At 41.9% G+C, this 23,324-nt stretch overlaps 1 protein-coding gene across 1 annotated transcript in view; it reads left to right on the plus strand.

Moving 5' to 3' along the window:
• The window catches only part of LOC103362205 (spondin-1), a 137,437-nt gene that overhangs the window by 103,991 nt on the left and 10,122 nt on the right, over nucleotides 1–23,324 (plus strand). Inside the window, exons 9-13 of the mRNA XM_008288496.1 lie at nucleotides 2,621–2,761; nucleotides 4,292–4,367; nucleotides 9,096–9,278; nucleotides 19,918–20,088; nucleotides 23,074–23,241. Of these exons, the coding sequence (XP_008286718.1) occupies nucleotides 2,621–2,761; nucleotides 4,292–4,367; nucleotides 9,096–9,278; nucleotides 19,918–20,088; nucleotides 23,074–23,241 (739 nt within the window). The remainder of the gene's footprint in view (nucleotides 1–2,620; nucleotides 2,762–4,291; nucleotides 4,368–9,095; nucleotides 9,279–19,917; nucleotides 20,089–23,073; nucleotides 23,242–23,324) is intronic.

Raw genomic sequence — 23,324 nt, forward strand, 5'->3', positions numbered from 1 at the left:
ATGTAGAAAGATGTTCCACCATCATGTAGAAAGATGTTCCTCCATGCTGGATGTATCTCCAACCACTGGCTCCCCGTCCTCTGGTTCTGAGCCAAACACTTCCTGCAGTTCAACCTGGAGCCTCTGACTGCTGGTCGTGGATTTTTGTTTGCACCAAGAAGAATGATTTTATTTTTTAACAGAATACGATCGATGCAAACTGTTTGTTTTAACGAGACGTGGAGTAAATTAAGTTTGGATGAGAACACCACATGATTAGTTCAGGTACCGATGGAGAGTTAAACATCTCTCAGTCTACATGTGATCTTTCAGAGTCTCTGAGGCGTTCTTCAACCCAAACCTCTACTGAAGCACTTTCACTTTCATTAAGCGCTGCTTCCCTCCAGAGGAACCACATTGTTCTCCTCCTGAAAGCCTGTTTCACAGACATGCATCCGCTGAGCGCTGCTGTCCGATTAGTATTCTTGTCCCGCAAATAATTCCCTCGTCCCTGAGTTTTGTCTGTTTAACTTTGATTACTGCGAGCGGCGGAGGGCTGAGGCCGGCTCCCCTCAGGCGTCTTTGATACGCGGCGTACCGGAGCAGATGTTTTCCTGCAGGACTCCCACCTTCAACACCGACTGCCAGTGTGGGAGTTTGGGATTGTTTCCCCTCCACATCGCGACCTGATCTTCACCCGCCGCGCCGTCTTCCTGCACGTCCGTCAGAGCCGACTCACCTTCAGATTCACATTGAAGCTGGGTGCCTCGGCAGCGAGCGGTAAAAGGGCCTTGTAGTGCTAAAAGATTCAGAGGTGGGTGCAGCGGGGGGTCCTCCTCCTGGGAGCTCCTCATGGCGCTCTGCTGTAATGTTCCTGTCCAGGAAGGTTGAAATGTTCCAGCGGCTCTTAGAGACGTTACTTTAATCTGCATTAATTGATTTTTGTGCCCACATGGGAACGCCGCCACTCGGCAGCAGCTTCCTATCACCTACAGGCTAATTCATCTTTTCTGCATGACCGACGTCGACTTTGAAAGTGACTTCACTCATACCATCATCTCATCCCACGCAGAGGAACACACCTGTGGATGGAGGCTGCACCGTTCACAAGTTAGCAGCTAGTTACAGACCAACCTGTGGAGTCCTCCTGAGCTGCACCGAGCTCAGTGGACGGACGCAGCAACGCACATCTGGAGGACTTAGAACTTCTGAACATCTCCAAAGTCCAGCAGCCGCAACATCAGAACTCTTGTAATGATGATTTGTGAAGGTGTGGATGACGAAGAATCTCCTCGTACGGCCTCTCCTAATGATGGAGTTTTCTTGTGCATCGTCACGCATTTGCAATTAGCAGCGGCAATTAAGTAGATCTAAAGAAGAAAAGTTCCCCTCTAACCTCCTCAGAACCAGCTGGTTCTGTATCTGCAGCACCTTCATCTACTGACCAAAGTTCTACCTTCAGACTGTGAATGTTCTAGAGGTCCAGGTCCTTGAAGTCCACAGAGGAGGGTCCAGATTGATCACCTTAATGGACTTTTTCCATCATTTCTGAGCCTCAGAACTTCATCAGTACAGCAGATAGACACATGACATTTAGGAGGAAGAACACATCTGGGTTCTGGTAGAACCTGACACCAGATCAGTTCTACATCCATCCAGGTGTCTCAGTCTGAACACTGGATCTGGTTTCTGTTCAGCACCATTTTTTTCTATTAAAAACTATTCTGGTGTCATTTAAGTTTTCACTACGTTTGGACAGATTTTTGATGCACTGAACCAATTTTCTGGCATTTTGAACAACTTTTGGTTTGTTTTGGTGAAACTGAATCATCCTCAGTGGTTTTTTAAATCAGTTTGGGGAATTTGTAAGTAATTTCGGTCGAATTCAAGCCGTTTTCTTGATTTCGGGGCCAATTTGTGAGTCACTGTGGATGGATTTTATCAGTTTGACAAATTAAAATATATATATATTGGAAGATTGAGTCTTTTGACCGTTTTGTGTCATTCTGGACAGATTTAAAGTTCTGTAGAGCATGTTCTGAGCATTTTGCTCCATAACCAGCTGGTAGCATCAGTATTATGGGATGTCTCATGGTGGTACCAGTTTAATGTCTATGACATAGAGTCATAGAAACAATCATTGGTACCCTGGATGTGGTTCTGGTTCTGAACATTCACCAGAGGAAACTTTACAAAGTGCATTCTGGGTAAACTTTCCAGGCTCATATCAGCATGTGTGATGGTGGTTGGTCAGAACCAGTTCTAGACCATGGAAGGACCATTTTACCTGCTGATCATCTTCCAAACATGATCTTCTTGTATCTAAACATGTTCTCTAATATATTCACAGTCTAGTTCTGCTGAATGTATCTTCTGGCTGTGAAATGCTTGCAGCGCTTGTATTGGTTGAATTCATCAGATTGACGTGTTTGATGCTCAAAGACCCTCATTTCTTCCTGCAGCCTCCGCCCACGCTGGGCATGAAGTAGAAAAACCAGCTGAAAGAGGCTAAAGCGACACGTAGCTGCAGAGTGGATGATGATTATGACCCTTTATTCACACACAGCTATAAAAATGTTATTTAAACGCTTCATGTCACGTTCTTAGCTCGCTTACGGCCCGTTTTCTGCCTTCCTTCCAGTCGCCCAACAAGCCCACCAACCCTCAGGAGAAGATCCGGCCCCTGACCAGCCTGGACCACCCACAGAGCCCCTTCTACGACCCTGAGGGGGGCGCCATCACTCCTGTAGCCAAGGTGGTGGTGGAGCGCATCGCTAGAAAGGTAAAAATGATGTCTGAGTGAGTTTTAAATCAACATTCTAGAAACAATCTCAAACACATGCATATAGAACTATCTGTTCCCATGAGGAGACCCTTGACCTCCATTATGTACTGTTTAGGTATCTACCAGCTTTAGATATGTTGAAACTGTACTTTCAAGGAACGCATTGTTCACATCAAAAGCACTGTAACACAGAACGTTCTAAGCTAAGAAAAGCAGTGATTCGTATTTTCAGGTGATTGTAGACGAGCAGGAGAATCATTCTAACACCAAAAACCCCTCAGCTGTGGATAATTGTTAGTGAGTTGGATAAAATGCAACCCGTGCAGTCCTCTGTATCTGCTAGACAATTGAAAAACTCTGCAATGCATTAAAAAATATATATATTTCTGCCTCCAGTTTGTTTCTTGATGTTCTGTAGGTGGAACCTTGTTGTAAAACTCCGGTACAACACTTTCTGAAATGTAGTGTTAGAGGACAGGATGGACTCCACAAGCTCCAACGGATGGAGAAAACCTGTATTCCTTACGTGAAGTCAGTTAATGTATCTTAGACCAGCTGTAGTACCTGGTTGTTCCACCAGGTGGAGCCTCTTACCGCTTATTGAGACGGAGTTACAGGTGTGTCTGCTGACTGACTCTAAGGGTCCATAAAACAAGTGCACCTCCTTGTGGTAGCGTTGATGAACTCTGCAGCATCAAGTTGTAAAATGATGTCTACCTGCTGTCCAGTTTGGCTAGCTACCTGACAATCATGCTAACAATGCTAAGCTAGGAGGTCCAATTGCTAGCACAGCTGAGTGTCTGTGAGAGAGGGTTAGAGGGTGAATCTATAAGCTCCATAACACGGTGAAAACCTGTATTCCTTATGTGAAGTCAGTGAATGTGTCGTAGACCAGCTGCAGTACCTGGTTGTTCCACCAGGTGGAGCCTCTCACTGTTTAATACTGTAGAGACCAGAGGAGGCGTTTAGCAGCAACGGGACCATGACAGAGACTCTGAGGAGGTTGATGACCTCCAACCAGAGCTCATGTGTTTAGAACAAACTGGAATCAACTCCTTAGATCCCAGCTAGCATTTAAAATACGATAAAATAGGATCAAACTTTATTTTTCCCAAACAAAAGTCACATTTAGACTCCAAATCATTTGTCTGTTGACTGTAGCAGCAGCTTTAGCACACGGCGAACTTTGACCAAGTTGTGTTATCAGTCAGTCAGTTATAGATTGATACTGCTGCCAGTTATTGATTAAGAAAACTATTTTCTTAATTTGCATCCATAGCGTGCTGATACTCATTGTGTTCTTCCTTCACAACACTTACAACAAACTTACAAAATAAAGGATCGAGTTTAGATCCGAGCAGATACCAGTCGGTTAAAAAATTCCCTAAAATAAGGACAGCTCCATCTTTCTGAACCCTAAAAACAAGCCAGTAGATGGACTGAAATGTTTGTATAAGGAAACTAAATCTGCTTTGTGAGACTTTCTGGACATATTTTGTGACGCCGTCTGTTCCTTCGTCTGCACAGGGAGAACAGTGCAACGTGGTGCCCGACACCATCGACGACATCGTGGCCGACATCGGGCAGGAGGAGAAGGAGGAAGGTACCGTAAACACACCTTCCCTGATTATAGTGATTCAGAGAAACAATGGGTCCACTCACAGAGCTCGCTGGAGTTGTTTAGCGGACCCGTCGAACCCTGTCATTACGAGATGTCACATTCCTGAGCGCTGACTGTTGAGTCACGCAGCTTGAGCTTTCAGACTTCGCTGATGCTCAAGGACGCACACGAGCTCATCAAAGCCTCAGACGGAGGTCAGATGGTCACGTTACGCATCTGGCAGGGTTCGTCTGCATCCCGCCGCCGCCGCAGAGCAACGCCACCGTGTCTGGAACGAGTCCTGCCCTCATCAGATGCACCTGATGTTCTGGGATGCAGGTCCTGTAGCTCTGACTGTGAGGCTCAGCAGACGCTTCCTTCATGTGAATAGTTTAGTTTCTTTAGAGGAGGCTGGAGTAAAGTAAATGAGCACATGATTACACCTGAAGGTAAAGTTAGATTTTAGGTTTTCCTAAAGTTAAGTTAAAGGTTGAATATCTCCAGAAACAAACCTCCAACAGCCGTGAACTGTGGTGAGGACTCAGACAGGATAGTTTCCATCGGATCAGGATGATTGAACGGATCCAGCAGAGGACACGGTTTGAATTATATGACAGTGAAAATAGGGAAGTGAAAGTGCAAAATGTGTAATCCAGGCTGGTGTTGTGGCTCCAGAAAGTTCCTGTGTGTCCCCAAAAAACATCTCGTGATTGTCCTGCATGACTCGAAACGTGTCCAGAATGACTCAGAATTCTCTAAAATGACTCCAAATAATGGAAAAATAACACAAAAATGTCATAAATTAGTCCAAAAAGCACCTTAATTGTCCAAGAATTGACTAAAAATTATACAAAATTTGCCTAAAACTGACATAAAATAGTTTAAAATTACTAAAATATGGCCCCAAATTACTAAAAATTGTCGAAATAAACAATAATGAATAATCATTGGCCACTGACAATGAAAAAAAACCTCCAACCAGGCTGGTGCTGATCCAGAAAGTTCCTGTCAGTGTCTGTCTATGGATGGATCCATGGTTCTACTAGAATCCAGTCTCTGGTCACATTTACCAACTGTTGAGGTTCTAACATCAGCAGAACCTGATTTGTGGACAGTTTGACCAGATAAGGTTCTGGTTCCAGGTCCCAAAGTGGCTCAAATTATCCAAAATGACTCAAAATAGGTCTGAAAGTGCAAAAATGTCAAAGTGAGGCTGGTACTGTTGCCCCACAAAGTTCCTGTAAGTAACTAAAGATTCAATAAATTGACATTTAATAACATTTCAGTGATTNAAGGACCTGGACCTCTGGAACATTCACAGTCTGAAGGTAGAACTTCATTAAAGAAGTCGACTGTGAGGGGGTTCAGGTGGGAACTTGTTCCAGATCCGGTCGGTTCCGTGAACACATGCAGCCTCCAACGCGTAGCCGAGCTCAGCGGTTTATCAGCTTTCGGTCGATCTTTGGGTTGATCTGATGGTTCTGGCGACGCCTGAAGTTCACGCCGACGCTCGGCCGGGACTCGGCGCCGCCGCTGCGCTCATCCACATTCACAGAGCGATTTATTTATAGTTTACGAGCTCATGAATAAGCAACGAGCTTCTCCTGCAGAGGGAGCCGGTGAATCCTCGTCAGAAGGCTCACCGGGACAGAACCAGACCTCTGCCAGTTGCTCCGGGAAGCTTCTGGCTCTGATGTTTGGACCGGTACCGACTACAGGTCTAAAGATCAGAGGCTTGTTTGGGTTTGGGTCTGTATGTGCAGAACATGTGTGAGCAGGTACTGGGATCGTTTTACTGACATGGGAATCTGTTTCCTTCCTGTAAACTCATGTTTCCTTCCTGTAGCCTCTTTGTTCTTCACATGTTTCCTCACTCTGGGCTCTTTTTATTATCTCTATATTTCACTATGAGGCTTCTTCCTTCCTTCTTGTGGAGCTTTTCTGTCTCACTGTCGGCTCATTTATTTATTTTTTGTTGTCTTTCCTCACCATTAGAATTTATTTTATGTTATTTTATTGTTTTAGCCTCACTCTGGGCTCTTTTTCCCTCGTTTTCTTCATTGCTGCAGACATTTGCTGCTCCTTTTTTCTCTGCTCTTTTTTTTTTTTTTTTATCACTATGGTGTTTTTTTTCTAACTTTCTTTACTGTGAACTAATTTTTTCTTACTGTGGAGATTTAATCATTATTATTATTATTATTATTATTATTATTATTATTATTAATAATAATAATAATAAATTGTTTATTTTTTTCATTATTTTTAACCTGACTGTGGCTCATTTTTCCTCGTTCCTCATTTTTCTCAACTTTCCTTATTTCTACAAACATTTTTTCTCACTGTGGAGATTTAAAAAATTGAATTTTTTTATTTTTAATTACCTCACTTTGGGCTCATTTTTCCTCATTCCTCCTTTTCCCTCTTTTTCCTAATTTCTACCATCAATCGTCCCGACTGTAGGCCCTCTCTTCTTTTTTTTTAATCACTGCTGCCCCTTATTTTATTTTATTTTATTTTATTTTATTTTATTTTANTGTGCCTTCAGAACATGCACAGTACTTGTACTTTTAAAGGTTAATTCCTCCTTAAATACTTCTTTCAGCATTTAAAATCAGGTGTTGATCTTTGTTTTTACAGTCCAGGTTAAAGTAACTTCACCTGCTGCCACCTGCAACTCAACACAATGAAAAAAAACCACCAAGAGGTGAACAGCACAAGAAAACCCAGATTGTAGATCAGCGTTAAAGCACACGGACGTCGCTCGATGGACGCGTTGATATCAACAGAAAGTTCTGCAGCCAAAGTTTAAAGAATGAAAACTGTTAATGTAAACTAATGGAACAGAATCCACTAAAGCAGGCGTGACGGTGTGAACTGTGGTGGACTTTCATTCACCTTATCTAACTTCTGCTCAGCAGGATGCGCCGAGCAGCTCTCCTCTTGCAGCTGATGTGTGACCTTCTGGCTGCAGAACGAGCTGGTTTTCATCCCGGGTGGCGGTTTAAGCGGGACGCTGTTTGTTCTCTGCATCAGTGTGCAGGATTTTGTCCACGCAGCAGGATTCCTAACAAGGATCTCCTGCTGTCTAATAAACGTCCTGCTCCGTCAGTTCGCTTCCTTCCCTCCTCTCGTCTGTCCTCGGCTTCGTCTCGGCGGGAGATGACACCGGATCCATTCAGGCTCGTTCCCTCCAGAGCTGCAGGGGTCTTAACTCCGCGGTTCCTTCGCCTCCTCCTCCTCTGTCATTACATGTTATCCTGCAGAACCGGACTGGCTCGGGTCCGTCCCAGCGGTCCGACGCCGGATCCTCTCGGCCTCAGGAGAGCGTTATTAATTGAAGCTCTGCTGCTCCTCGTGGCTCTGCCAGCAGCTGATAATTGGACAAGACGTTCACAAATCATCCTCCTGCTTCCCGTCACCGCTCAGACGTCACTGTTTGGTCGACTAGCGGCAGCTTCACATGCATTTACATCATCAGAGTCAGCAGCAGCACCGATGAGCTCCTTCTCAGTGTGTTTAGAAAATGTGTTTAAAACAACAGAGTTCAACCAAACGTCTGTGTTGTTACAAATAAAAAGCAACCTTTAAAACACAATGACTAACGTGAAAGGATGATAAATAGACACAGCAAAATACAAGATGAAGTTAAAGTTTTAACTGTAATTTCTTGAGAAATTTACTCTTTTTTTTTTTTTTTTTACAAATTTGCCCTTTTTTTAGATTACAGATAATAACCAGTAAAATTTAAAGAAAAAAAAACATTCATTTACATGTTGAATATATATAAAAAAAACAACAACTTTAAAATCACATAAATTACAAATGGTCTGTTAGTGTTTGACTATAAATTTACACTTTTCTGTTTAAATCAGCAAAACTATTTTACAGATATCTGCCGTTATTTCAAAGAAAAATGATCTTTTTAAAAACCCTATTAATTGTCATTTTGCAGATTTTTTTTTACTGTTTTGCTAAATTACACATTTTAACTTGTCAAGTCACAGAAAAAAAATATTCATTTACATGTTAACTATTAAAAAAAAGTCCACGTCGACAATCTGCATTTTTACAAATAGTAATTTGTTCTTTTACAATGTGTGACCATGAAATTCCACCATTTGTTATTTTTTTAACTGTCAAGCTGATAAATACTTTTTCAAGCAGCTTGAAAATATCTTTATTTTACAGCTTATTGATTTTTATTTATTTTTTTTACTGGTACAGTTTTTTAACATCACAGTATTGCAACGTTTTTAAATGATTTATTCATTTTTTTCCTGGCACTATGGCTGCCTGATTCTCACATTTAATTCATGAAATTGTTTTATATATTATATTAATAATCCTGTCATATTAACTAAAATTAAGTAATTAGTTAGTTTTTTGTGTTTAATGTAATTTGAGTGTGAACAGCACTGGGCCCAATATGGAGCCTTGAGGGACTCCGCAGGTCAAAGAATATTTGCCAAAGTGAACTGAGAAGCTTTAATCTCTCAGATAAGACTCAAACCATTCAGGTTTAGTAACGCTGATGCCTACATGCGGTGCGAGATGAGATATAAAAAAGGCTCCATGTTGTCAAAGGCAGCAGTCGGGTCCAGTAGCACCAGAATAACAGAACTTTCAGAAAATCAAGTTTTGTAAAAGCAGCTTTAACTGCCAGCATTCAGCAGCTGATTGGTCATAAAATGCTCTTCACCCGGTCACCGTCCCTCCATCTTTTCCCCTCAGACGACACTCCGGAGACGTGCATCTACTCGGGCTGGTCGCCGTGGTCGGCCTGCAGCAGCGCCACGTGTGAAAAAGGTCGCCGGATGAGGCAGAGGATGCTGAAGGCCCAGCTGGACCTCAGCGCCCCGTGTCCCCACACTCAGGACTTCCAGCCCTGCATGGGCCCCGGATGCAGCATGGAGGGTAAGCCCCCACGTGGGCGTCATTTCAACCACGATATATAGATGCAAAAGACGTCGCAGCATGTTCAGCTGTGGTCGCACTGAGCAGAGGTTCAGTTATACGAGCGTACAGATACAGTTAATGCAGGGTTTGGAAGAGAGCAGGCTTTCTCAGCCGGTTCTCCTTCAATAGATCACGTTTATCTGGTTGTGTGGAAGCACTTCTAGTAACGCAGCCAAAATGCAAGAGCAGATAATTCTTTATTTCCCCTCATTAGATTGAAAGTAACTGCTTTTTAATTCCCTCTAAAAAGCAACGCTTTATCTCACTGAAGAGCATTCACACTTACGCATTTATCAAACTTCCAGGAATTACACTCAGCCATTCAGGAGTGGAAACGTTCTTCGCTCAGAGTATAGCTCAGATAAGACGCATTCATCCCGAAAAAGAGCATCATAGTAACGCTCAGCTGACAACAACTGAGTTTAACGTCTAAATAAAGATGAAGTCAGAGATTATTAACAGAAATGTAAAAAGAATTTGGCTGCAACGCATTGTGCTGTTTGTGGATGAAGTCTGTCAGAGAAGTCACACAATAAAGGGAATTTAACACCACGCTGGCCGTGCACACATGAAGACAGTGAACACCAGAGGATAAGTGATGTAGCATCCTGTCAAATGTCCAAATGTAAACTGGTTTTATCACCTAAAAGTTCTGTTTTCATTAACATCGAACTGCATGTCAGAAAATGCATTTTAGACGAGCTGTAGTACCTGGTTGTTCCACCAGGTGGCATCTCGTATGATTTACTGAGATGGAGTTACAGGTGTGTTTGTGACCGCCTGTAAGGGTCCATCAAACAACCGCCCTTCCTGTGTTCGTGTTTATGAACTCTGCAGCATTAAGTTGCTGTCCCATTTAGCTAGCTACCGCACGCTAAAAAAGCTCAGCTAGGAGTTTCAAATGCTAGCACAGCTGAGTGTCCATTAACAGTGAATGTGGAGGGTGTTCAGTGACTCCACAAGCTCTAACAGAAAATCTGTATTCTCTACATGCAGCTCAGAAAATCTATTGTAGATCAGCTGTAGTACCTGGTTGTTCCACCAGGTGGAGCCTCTCACTGTTTAATCCTGTAGAGACCAGAGGAGGTGTCACTCAGACTACAGTTCATGGTGGCAGCAGAGAGCATTGTGGGAGTTTAGCAGCAACGGGAACATGACAGAGACTTCTGTGACGGTTCGTGAATACTAGCCAGAGTTAACAAGACAGAAAACAGCAAGTAAGGAGACAAATGAGGCAAAAAGCATCACAAAAAAAACACACAAACCTCCAAAAACAAGACACAAAATGACAAAGTATAAGACGAAGGACATGTATATCAGAAAACAGATGGTAGATTAGTTGTAGTACCTGTTTGTTCCACCAGAGGAGGCAAGCAGAGAGCATTGTTAAGGTTTAGCTAACAGTTGGCACAATGACAAAGTCTTATGTGACCTACAAACAGAGCTCATATGTTTAAAACGTGCTGGGATCGGGAAGGACAGAGTTCCAAACCATAACTAGCATCCTATACTAGCCTCCTGCTTCTACAGCTGCACCACAACGGACCTCAACAAGGAATCTTAGGTTGAAGTCGATACCGATCAGTTAAAAAATGCCTCGATCGACCAGAACCTATTGTCCCAGACAGAAGGCAGGTCGGTGTTGTTTTCTGCGGTACTGACGGTATGCTGCAGCTGGTTTCCGTCCTGATTCGTGACCTGACAGTAGCTTGAAGTGCAGAGAGCAGTTTGGATTACTGCAGCGTAGAAAAGGCTCAGCGGCTCCTCGGGCAGGTTCAGCTTCATCCTCTGCTGGGTCCTCTTTGTTGATTGTGTTCTGTGTGTCGAGCGTCCACTTCAGATCCCGAGAGATCCAACCGACATGTCTCTGAAAAGCCTTCCATCTGTTCGGAAAACATGCCCGCAGTCCCAGAAGTACCTTCTCTCCAGCCAGCAGGCCGACGTCAGCGGCTCACAGCATCGATCTCTGTCTTCCACTTCTGTCCAGAAATGTGCGCCGGGCGTCTCAGTGTAGAAATAATTATTAGAACGCCGTGAGTGCTGTTTTCTGCCTCGTCCTTTGTCTCTTATTGCATTTTCTTCTTCAGGTTGTGCTGAACAGCTGTTTTACTGATTCCAAGCCAGTTGGCAACAACGGCCTCCATTTTCGTCTTCTTGTCATTTCGCAAAAATCTTTTTTTTGACATTGTTGAGTGGGACTTTAGTTACGATGATCTGTTCTTTACATAAATGCCTTCAGCACCAAATAACGTTGACTCCAAAAAATATTTCAGCCACCTAATATTAATTTTTACATTTTTACATTTTCAATACATCATATTTTCGAGGTATTTCAGGTATTGAATTATTACAAGATGTTGTAATTATTTATTATACATAATAATAATATATCCCAATATATAGAAACATGATTATAAATGCCATATCCAATTAAGAGAAACCAATATGTAGTATATTAGAAAGAACAGAGTAAAACCATAAAAAACAAAGGTAGATATAATAATGAATTAGTTAAACAGGAAAAGGAAATCATTAAGAAAATGGTAAAGCAGAATAAAATAGGTCAATAAAATGGACATCATTACATAAAAGATATAAGTGTATACAAGTGGTTTTCAGGAAGTGATTTTAAAAATTAGAATTAATTCAGAAGTTGTGTAGAGAGACAACAACAGGTGGTCTTAAAAATCATCCCTAAATCTGTCCTGTAGAGGACACTGTGCTAAATCAGAAAAGGATTAATGAATCCAAAACTATTAAAATCAATTTATTTATATCGTGTGAATTCACAACATCTGTCGTCTCACAGCGTTTGACACAGTAAGTTACAGACCGTACGAATTTTGAACAGAGAACCCAACCACCCAGAGCTGCCGTTGGACTTCCTCTGAGCAAACGGTGGGAAGGAACCAAAATATAACCCAATAGAGAGAAAAAAAACCCAACAGAACCAGGCTCAGGGACCGACCGGTTGGGGTGGGGATAGCAGGATAGCAGATGGAGAGCAAGAAATGCAAACAGAACGATAAACCTTTGTTGTGAAGCCACATCCACGCGGTGCCCTCCGTTGTCGGTAGGTATACTTTTCACACCTTTATTTCAGCAAACACCTCGAAACTAAACCAACAATGAGAACAACGAGCGCGTCCCCTCAGTGTTCAGGCTTGTGTTCGCAAATGTAATTTATTGTTTTTATTCCACTGCATGAATACAAAAACTGTTTTTGTTTACCGCGACGCTTCATTACACAAAGAAGCCTCGAAACAACAAAGATTGCATTTCTTACGCTCTAATCCTTTCAGAGTTCGGGGCGCTCGGTTCCGATCGACGAGAGGGCCGACCGGTGAACCCTCAAAACAATAAGCAGATTAAAGCCGGGGTATTTATCTCCGTGGCTCCGGGTGCTTCGCTGAGGCTTAAACCGACGGAATCGGTGGCGAAAACACAAAGACGCTCCTTCGTTTGTATTTCACAGCCTCGCGGAATTATTTTATCCAGAAATATTGGGAGGATTACAGGAAACAGGTGGCTCCTCTGTGATTAGCGGCCGAGTCCACAGATTCTATAAAACAGCCAAAGTTGACGTGGATACAGCGACGGAGAATATGTGACAAAATACAGCAAATCCCTCATTACACTGAGCAAACAGTGGTGAGTGGATACCCTAATTACTGCAGTGAAACATAAAAGATTACGCGGATTAGCCGCTAATGCTGAGCGGCCTCCCGCATTAAAGCAGGATTTGATTGTATTTATCTGTGACTTAAAGAAATCAACGCAGCATGCTGTCGTTGTCGTGTTGAAGCGGAGAACTGCGGGTTTGTGTGTTTTCAGGAACTTCATTAGCATCCAAACATGTGAACAAAGCCGAGGTCCGCAGTTCACGAGTTTAAAAGCTGATGACGGATGTGTTTCGGCGAATTAGCATCAACTTTTTCCTCGTTCCTTTACTCCCTCTGTCTGTTGTCGAAGAGGGAACTTTTCTATCTGATTTTTTCTAATCTCACAACACACTCGTAAGCACAAAACTGTGGGCTACCAGCAGTCCTGTGTTGGCAAACAGAGAGCATTGTGGGGGTTTAGCTAGCAACGGACACCGAATCGCTTGATGATCTCCGACAAGAACTCCTAATCTTCTAAATCTGCATCCTGCCCCAACATGTGCTCTGTCCTTGTGACGCCTGTATTATCGCAGGTGTGAAACAAAGGATCAGGCTTAGATTTGTTCTGATCCGAATCAGTTTAAGATTACCTGAAGAATCCCAATCTTATAAAACATTCTGCGGGACAGCACTGCAGAACCACAGAACCTTATTAGGGTCCAGACATAGTACCATAAATTCCGGATTATTGAGCGCACCTGAATATAAGCCGCACCCACTAACTTTAAAAATAAAACTAGTTTTGTACATTTGTTTTTTTAAACGTTTAATTAACATACACAGATACGTACCGTAGAGGCTTTTTTCTGAACAGTTCCTGTAACACGGCTGGTTAAGGAAATAAAACTCCAGCAGCTACCAGGAAAAGTCACTGATCGCTATCTTCATCTTCCTCCTGCACTAAAACCACTAAAGTCGTCTTCTTCAGTGTTGTCGGTTTGATGCTGCCGTTAACGACCTCCTACAAACGCACCACAAACACTCACATAAACACAAAACTATGGAGGGTTTCCTGTTGGCAGCAGAGAGCATTGTGGGGATTTAGCTAGCAACGGGACCATGACAAAGACTTCTGTGGTGCTTAATGACGTCTGGACGAAATATATATATACAGCTGTGACCCGATAATCGACCCTTAACAATCCAGAACCTGCTATCGACAGGTTTTTAGGAAAACCCAACAGAACCCATAAAAACAGCCTTAACATAGCGACAGCCTTGGATTGTGACTCCGACATGACATTTAATGTCACCAATCAGGATGACGGCGTATTATCTGACTGAACAATCCCACAGATTGGCTACGTTCACACTGCAGGACTTGATGCTCAATGAGGATTTCTTTGTGACTTCCTTCACGTTTCCACTTCAATGCGACTTGTATGTGATCTGCTGTGTGAACTTCATACGAGCCAAAAGTGTCCCGCATGCGCAGAAGAGGACACGACGACGTCACACGCAGCGAGCGTGCTCAGTGTTTATGGAAGTAAACATGGATGGTAACGGTGGAGCGTATCTGCCACTCCCCCGCCGCCACCGATGGAGGAAACAGAAGTGTGAGCGCTAACTAAACTAGCATCAGCAGCCAAGTACTGCCTGTGTGTTCTGGACACTTCCACCCCGTCAGAGCGCTGCCCCGGGGTGGAAGTGTCCCCCGACCGTGCAGAATGTTCTGGTATTCATCATCAATTGGGCCCAAAAAGTTCTATTGGGACCAGAACTACTAGTTATTATAACAACTATGAACAATAATGAACAACTAATGAGCCTTCCAGCATCAAGCCCTCCTCGTATCTGGACCTCCGTCTGGACAATCCGACAGCCTTGATATCCGACATAGAAGGTTTTACGTTTAGTGTCGGGTCATCGAGTCATGACTGTGTTTAGGAGAAGCTGGGACTGAATCGGACGGCACTGATGAAGGAAATCAGACTAAATATGGATCTCTAACATCCTGACACAAACCACGTTCTCTCCTTATGATACCCATGTGACGACGAACACAAACGAGAAGCTCTGACTTTGGATTGTGTCCACCTCAGATCCTGTTAAATATAACCCACACATCTCTGTAATGTTGTGTGTTTTCAGCAGCCTCATTAGCAAGTCAACTCTCTCCATTTTCGTTTCCTTCCTCTGTCTGTTGCTGTCGTAGAGGAAACTTTCCGTCTGGTTTCAGCGGCGTTGTGGGTTTGATGCTCTTTTTGCTGCCAGTAACAACCTCCTCCAAACACTCACATAAGCACCAAACCCCAGGAGTTTGCTTTTGTCCAATTTCCAGTGAAGTTGTCAGTTTGGAACAAATGCTGAGAAGCAGCACAGTCAGCGTCTGTCTTCCCCCCCGCCGTCGCCGCCGCCGCCGTCCTCGTCCTCGCTCTTCCTCCCGTCGGCCTCCCAGGACGCCTGGCAGTCATCAGTCGAGTGGAGCTCCGGCTGTTGGAGGAGCTTCCACCCTCGGCTACTCCTCTTATCGATTATCAGACAGCTACACGGATAGCTTTGTGTTCCCGAGCAGCCTCTCCTTTGTTTTCATTTAGCGCTCCGTTAGCGTGGCGCCGGGAGATTGATAATCGCGGTGGGGGGGGCAGCATCTCTGAGGTCGATTAATATTCCTGGGAAACAGTTTGGCCTTGTTGGAGCGGCACATACCTGTTATCTTTTATTAACTGGCTTTATTAGCCGGCCCGGTTTGGTTTTAGAGAAAAAGTCCAGAAAGATCCCAGCCTAGCGGGTCGGCTCTTTGCAGAATCGTCTCTTCTGCCTTTTCGCACCTCTGATGGAGCGTCTGCTCGGGCGGGTCGCCCTCAGACGGAGGGAGGAGGCTGCTGTGAGTGAAGAATGGGCAGATGTTGAAGCGCCACGCTGGTTAATAGAGATCAAACAGGCCAGAGTGGAGCCTCGTTCAGCCCCTCGGCCGGCCCAGGTCCTACATGTGGACTCCCCGAGGCCCCGCCGTGGACACGACCGGCCCTCCAGCAGCTCGCCTCATTAAGCCACAGTCAGAGGGAAGGGCTTGTTTATTGGGGGGAAATGTCACTTTTGTTAAATTTCTTTATTTAGGATCATTACATGTCAACCATGCTATCATCACGGCTGACATTCTTTTACAGTCTGATCCCTTTTTTGTTTTTTCCTCCATATGAACACACATCATGTTACAACATTCATTAGAACAGAACATGAGGTGCTGCACAAAAACTACACAAAAAGACACAAAAACAAACAAGCACGATGTTTCGTGGGCTTCTTGCTTTTTAAACATACGTCGGGCATCTTGGGAAAATATACATTTTCCATTTCTTCCAAATTTCCTGAAATTTAAGGTCCTGGAGCCTCAAAGAGAAAGTCGTTTTCTCCGTTCCATAGATTTCATATATCATACCATCCCACTCCTTTATAGATCTGGTCTAGCCGGTTCTTTGTGATGCTTTCCGAGCTGCTTGTTGAAAATTGGAATCCAAAAAATAGTTCATCCCAATTCAAAGTTATTTTTGTCCCAAATGTGATTTCTAGAAAATGTCGCTTTCAGCTGAACCGTGAGGTCAGGAAGGCTGATCGCTGGTTCGTCTGAAGCCGGGACACCTGCTGTCTTTGCTTACACGTGTTCACCCGTCATGTCAAAAAACAAAAAATCAAACTCTAGACATGTAAAAACCTACATGTAAACGGATTAATGACATGATTTAATCAGTATGAAGCGGTTTATTTGGTGTTGATTCCTGCATGTGCTCACGGATTTACTAACTCTGAGGCACTAAGTAAAATAAATCTTCATTTTTTTTCATCCATTCATGAATGAATCAGTCTGATGATTATTTCTGCACTGAAAAAAATTATTAGTTGGATTTCCTTAGAACAGCTACGTCAATGTTTTCCACGAGTTATGCTGGAACTAGTTTAACTGTTATTAATACGGCAGCAACAGGTCATTGTCCAACTAACTAAACGAACGTTAATTCAGCTTTTTGTTTCTTCTGCTTAATTAAATGTGCTGATTAATAACAACATAAATAGATTTAATCACAGTGGCTTCAGCTGCTTGTCGTTCCAACTTAACGGACTGCGATAAGCGTCCGTTTGTTTTCCTTTTTTCCTCGTTAGCGTTGATTCTTTGTCCTCAGCGTGACATGAACGTGCAGAACCAAAGCCTGCTGAGTAAACGTGATGCAGGCTTTGGTTGACATGTAGCAGGTGGAGGAAGATTCCCAGAGACGGACTTCATGTCTGCAAAGGTTCAGCGAGCGTCTCTGATCCGTGACGGCAACTCACTGAGAATCTGTAGCTGCAACAATCTGCAGTTAAACAGTGACGTGACGATCAGAGACGGAACCCGACGAGTTTTTGCTGTTAAACAAAAGCAAAGCAGAAGTTAAAGAAGTTCAAATGTGACTCAGCTGCTGTTGTTTAATAAGGAGAGAAAAGCTGAATGTCAACATGTGGAGCAGTGAGAGCGCCACCTTACAGAAATAAATCAATAGAAGTGGAATTAAAACTAAATAATGTGGCGATATAAAGCAATACTAATCAAAAATGAATCCATGAAAGAGGAGGCTAATAAAAATATAAATATAAAGACAAATAAATAAAATAATAAAATAATATTTTTTAAAACTTTATTTTTATTTATTTACTTGTTTATTATTTTTTAATTTTTTTAAAAATGTTTTAAAATTATTTATTTATTTATTTTTAATTTATTTTTAATTTTAATTTTTATAATTTGGCACTCTCACTACTCCACACCAACACGATTAGAAACTCTACATTTATTTTATTATTTACATTTTTACAACTTTAACATGATTTTTGATTCGCGCTGTTTTTATTTTATTCCCTAATTTTGTTATATTTTGCTCTTAATGTCCAGATTTAGTTTGATTTAGTGAAAACGCTGCCTGCAGTTCAGCCGAATAACCTCAAAATGTTTATTAGTGCAGAATTTAGTTGTTGTTTTTGTTGTATTTTACAGAATCAGGTTATTGCAAAGATTTTATTTTTCATTAAGACGTGTTTTGATGAACTAAAAGACAAATCCAACAGTTCTCAGGTGTTTTATTTTGTCTTTTTTAGTATAAAATAGTGTTTGAGTTTAAAGTAATCCAGAAGTAATCACTGCCTTTTTTTGTGGATAATCTCATGGATTTTTAAATTAAATACAAAAATTCCAAGTTTTCACCAGTGATGGCTTAAATTTTTAGTTGTAAATTGTTTACTTTTTGGCTTTTTTTATTTCTTTTTTTTTTAAAGGAAACATGTAGAATATTGTGATTCAGATATTTTTTTAAATCCCAGTTTTAAGCTGAGATTTGGTTGATCTTCTGGATGCAACCGAACGTCACACGCGACTCATTCAAGGACCTTCGTAAAGAGTTTCTGGCTCCGAACAACGGAATCATTCTGGTGATTTAGTTCAGAGGGTTCATTAGAGGTCATGACGGCCGCAAAGTTTGATCAGCGTTGAATCCAGAAGGAGAAGTTTTCAGACTTTGTGAACATCTTCCTTGTTTGGGACGTTAGGAAACCTAATCAGCAACAGACAGAAGGAAATACGATCAACAAAGAAGCACCGCGCGCTGATTTAATATTTAATATCACCACTCGTTGTCTTCGTTTGCAGCCTGTTTAATTGTAATAATTAATATTATTACTAGTTGGGTTCGGAGGCTTATTACAGCTGCGACAGGAACAACCTGCAGGAGCTTCATTATAACAGAATTCATCATGAGTTTGAGCAGATTTTTACTCTCTTATCATGAAGAACATCCACGAAAAGCAAATGTTATAATTCACTCTGTTCATCTTTTCATCAGTTTTATGTGACTGTAATAAACTTTTAAGTCAGTTGTTTTATGTGTGAAAGCTGCTCGTTCGTGCTGCTGCTCCTGTTAAATAAAGGTTCAGTAAGAAGAAGAAAAAGCTCCAAGATCATCACATGTAAGGAATAAAAATGCAATAAAAGACTAAATAAAATACAACAAATAAAAGGTCTTTTATTAAAACAGATGAAGGGCAAAATAGAAGCCAAAATTAATAAAAACTAAATAAGAAAATAATAATAAAAAAGTTGTGTTAGTGACATTTAAGGAGGACTGATTTGTCACAACATCTCCTGCACTGAGCAACATGCAGGAAAACGTTCCACCTTAAGAGCTGCTGGTCGACTTTCAGCAGCTCCGTGAAGAAAAATGATGATTTCTGTAGTTTTTACTGAAACAAGTCGAGATGAAAATGTGAGAAAATGTCCTTTAATTTAGTAGAATCGCTGTAAAGTTAACAAAATAAGTTTAATCTATGAAAGCGTTGCAGCTGCAGCAGGTTTACTCACAGAAACACAGTTTGGGAACAAACAACGGAGACTGAATCCTGCAGCATGAAGGTGTGAATAAATGATGCATTAGTCACAAAAATAGTTGATTAACATCCGTGAACTCAGCAGCAGCTACACAGCTGTAGGAATGAGTTTAACATGGAGGTGTGTGGTTTTAATCTCTTGCAGCTGAACTTGTTTGACCAAACGAATCACTGAATTAAACATCTGTCTCCAGCTGTGGACCCACATTCGTCCTCCAGTGAGAAACAGAATCAGCAGCTGCACGTTTTTAACCCCGTAAAGCCTGAACTGTGGAGTAACTGCCAGAAAAATCACTTTGTTTTGAAGCTGGAGTGTTTATTGAACCTTCTCACTAATTCAAAAATAGAGAAATTAATTAGTCTTTTGTATAATTTTAGTTATTTTTTGCTGCATGATTACTGATCCTTGGTGGGTCATCTGTTCACTGCATGTGTCTGGTTGTATACGTCAGGGTTTTTATCACCCTGATGAGGTTTAAAACACCTCCAGCATTAAAGCCCCTCAGGCTCAGATGCAGAACTTCTCCGGATCAGAACCCCGTGGACGGGAGCAGAAGCAGTGAGCTGCTGTGTTTTCTCTGCAGAGCCGTCGACCTGCATGATGTCGGAGTGGATCAGCTGGTCGGCCTGCAGCGTCTCCTGCGGGATGGGGATGAGGTCCAGGGAGCGCTACGTCAAGCAGTACCCGGAGGACGGGTCGCTGTGTCAGCTGCACACCGAGGAGACGGAGAAGTGTGTCGTCAACGACGAGTGCTGTGAGTTCAACGGGTTCAGCAAAACGCTCCTCCTCAGAACATCTGGTTCTGTTTCTGCAGAACCTTCATCTACTGACCAGAGTTCTACCTTCAGACTGTGAATGTTCCAGAGGTCCAGGTCCTTGAAGTCCACAGAGGAGGGTCCAGATTGATCACCTTAGTGGACTCAAAAAGACTCAAAGACTCAAGAAATTGTCCAAAATGATTCTAAATTTCTCCAAAATGACTCAAAACGTGTCCAAGATCATTTAAAAACTGTCAAAAATAACTCCAGATTTCCAAAATGATGCTGTGAATGGTCCAGAGGTCCAGGTCCTTTAATGGACTTTTTCCATCATTTCTGAGCCTCAGAACTTCATCAGTACAGCAGATAGACACATGACATTTAGGAGGAGGAACACATCTGGGTTCTGCTAGAACCTGACACCAGATCAGTTCTACATCCATCCTGGTGTCACAATCTGAAGATAATGTGAACCAACTTTGACTCATTTTGGAGAAATTTTGTGCGATTTTGATGCAGTTTTGAGGTATTTTGGCCACTTTCAACCATTTCTGGACAGTTTTAATATTATTTTGACATTTAATAAATAGGGACGATTTTCATTTTGACTCGTTTTGGGGAAAAACAAACATCTAAGTTCTGTTAAAAACTGACACTGGATCAAATTGACTTCCATCCAGGTGTCACAGACTGAAGGCAAAAACAAATAAATAAAAATCTGATGCATTTTACATAATTTTGAATGAATTTGTGTTGTTTAGGACGACTTTCATGTCATTTTGAACAAATCTTTGAGTCATTATGAATATTTTTGGAGCCATTTTCAACCATTTTGAAGTAATTCTGGACACATTTTTTTTATGTCCTTTTGAAAAAAAAGTTTGAGAAAAAAACTCATCTGGTTACAGTTTTTAACAAAACTCGTGTTTTTTTTATCAAAAATTGGTCAACTTACATTGAAATTGTCTCAAATAAAACAGAAATAGACTCAAAATTCATCACAGCTTTACATCGTGACACCTGAAGTTGATGTAAAATGTTAAAAATTACTCAGAAACAGCAAAAAAATCCCTCAAAATTAATTCAAAACAATAAAGAAATCATCCAAAAAGACTCCAAAAGTTGTCCAATGTGACTCAAAACGTGTCTGAAGTTAATTAGAATTTGTCCAAAATGTTTGTTGAACTGATGAGCAAACAGTAATTCTCTGGATGTTTGTCCAACGCCGCACAGTTTGAAACTAAAACTGTAAACTGACTGATTTAAATCAACTGTTTAACGTTACGTTAAAAACGTTGCTTCGGTTTAATATCGTGTAGCTTAACGGTACGTTTCTGCACTCGTTGCTCTAAAACTAGACTCAGGTCGAGGCGACTTTATGAAAAAGCTCGAAAACCTGAGGTCATAATTTCCAGTTCTCTCCGTTATCGACTCAACAGTGAAGCAACTTCACTGTCTTCATAATTACGATAATTAACGGGGAAACGCTTTCATTTTTATGAGCATTCGACGTAGAAACTTGTTTTTCTGCCTCCAATTATTAAGACAGAGGTGATTAAAAATACCTCTGATTGTAGAGAAAAGATAATTAAGCACAACTCGGCGCGATCTGTTGGCTGGACGTAATTTCATTAGGAGTTGTCATAATTAGACGAGATTGCTGCCGACTGTCGGGGCTCATTTCCGTGCAGTAATCATGAAGCTGTTCAGCTTCACAAAGCGACAGAACTTAATTAGACAAACACAGAACCGCGACCCGAACCTCGTGAAGGTGTTGAAGTTTGTTCACGTCTTCACGCAGCTGGTTTACGTTCACGCGTCTTCAATCAATCAGACTTTATTTCTGCAGCACAACAACAGAAATGCAACCCAGAGTGCTAAAAACAGAAAATAACAACTGAAACTGTGAAATTATCAACAGACGGACTCTGAGACGCTGGAGTTGGTGACGAAACACTTTCCTATAAAACACCAGATGAGATAAAGTTCAATAAAATAAGACAAAATAAGCAAGATAGACACATAAATAAGATGCCTATTGTTAAAACACATCAAAATAAAATCACACATAAAAAAAAACAGAATAATAAATGATAAAAACAAAGTAACAAACGGTGCAATAGCAAGACGCAGATATCTGAACAGGTGAATAAATAGAGAGCTGAATGAATAAAATAAGTTTTCTTTAAAAAAGTAGTAGTAAATAAGTAAAATCTATCAAATCAATCCAAATCCAGACTAAAAAGGAAGGTCTTGAGTTTGCTTTTTAAAATACCAGCACTTCCTGCTGCCCTCAGGTCTTCTGGTAGGTGGTCCACAGATGTGGGCCAGAAGTCCGGAGGGTTCTGGAGGGTTCATGAGATAAAAGCAAATGTGATAAATATGAAAGAGCAAGACCATGAAGAGCTTTATAAACTAATAAAAGGATCCAACCAGGCAACCAGAGCAGTGATGTGAGCTCTCCTTCTGGTCTGAGTTAGAACTGCCGAGTTTTGAAGAAGTTGGAGAAGAATTGTCGTCTTCTTAAGGAGTCCAGATCGGAGACTGTAGTCAGTGCTGCACGTAGTGAAAGCATCTATTAGTGGCTCTGCTTTGGTTTTAGAGAGTCCTGGTCGCAGTCTAGTGATATTTTTCAGTGATTAAAAGCCATCTTGGTAATATTTTTAATGTGGGGCTCAAAACTGATTGACGAGTCCAAGATGACTCCAAGACTTGTTTCAATGCCAGAGCTTGCAGTTTTGAATTTAGCTCATCCAACTAAGCTGTTTGCCATCCATGATCCATTTAGTGTCTAAAATACAATGAAAGGGGAATTAATTGGCCATCAGGAGACGTCTTTAAACGACCTTTCAGTCAGCTGAGTTCGCTACGTCCAAGAAACAGAATCTCGTCTAAATCCAGTCATAGTTTAGGAACTTTGTCGAGTTGAAACGACTCTCTGTGATTTCTGTGAACACTAAACGGCGGACTGTCTCCCACAGCGCCCAGCAGCTGTGTGGTGACCGAGTGGGCCGAGTGGGATCCCTGCAGCGTCACCTGTGGAGTCGGCATGAAGCGACGCGAGCGAATGGTGAAGATGCCGCCGATCGACGGATCCATGTGCAAAACCGAGGTGGCCGAGGTGGAGAAGTGCATGATGCCGGAATGCCGTGAGTCAACGGACGTCATGTCACGAGTTTCTTGTTTGTTTGTTTTTTACATTTTAGAAATTTTAACTGTTTTGAAGCTTGTG

This window comes from Stegastes partitus, unplaced genomic scaffold, assembly GCF_000690725.1.
Source record: "Stegastes partitus isolate 25-593 unplaced genomic scaffold, Stegastes_partitus-1.0.2 Scaffold562, whole genome shotgun sequence".
Taxonomy (NCBI): Eukaryota; Metazoa; Chordata; class Actinopteri; family Pomacentridae; genus Stegastes; species Stegastes partitus.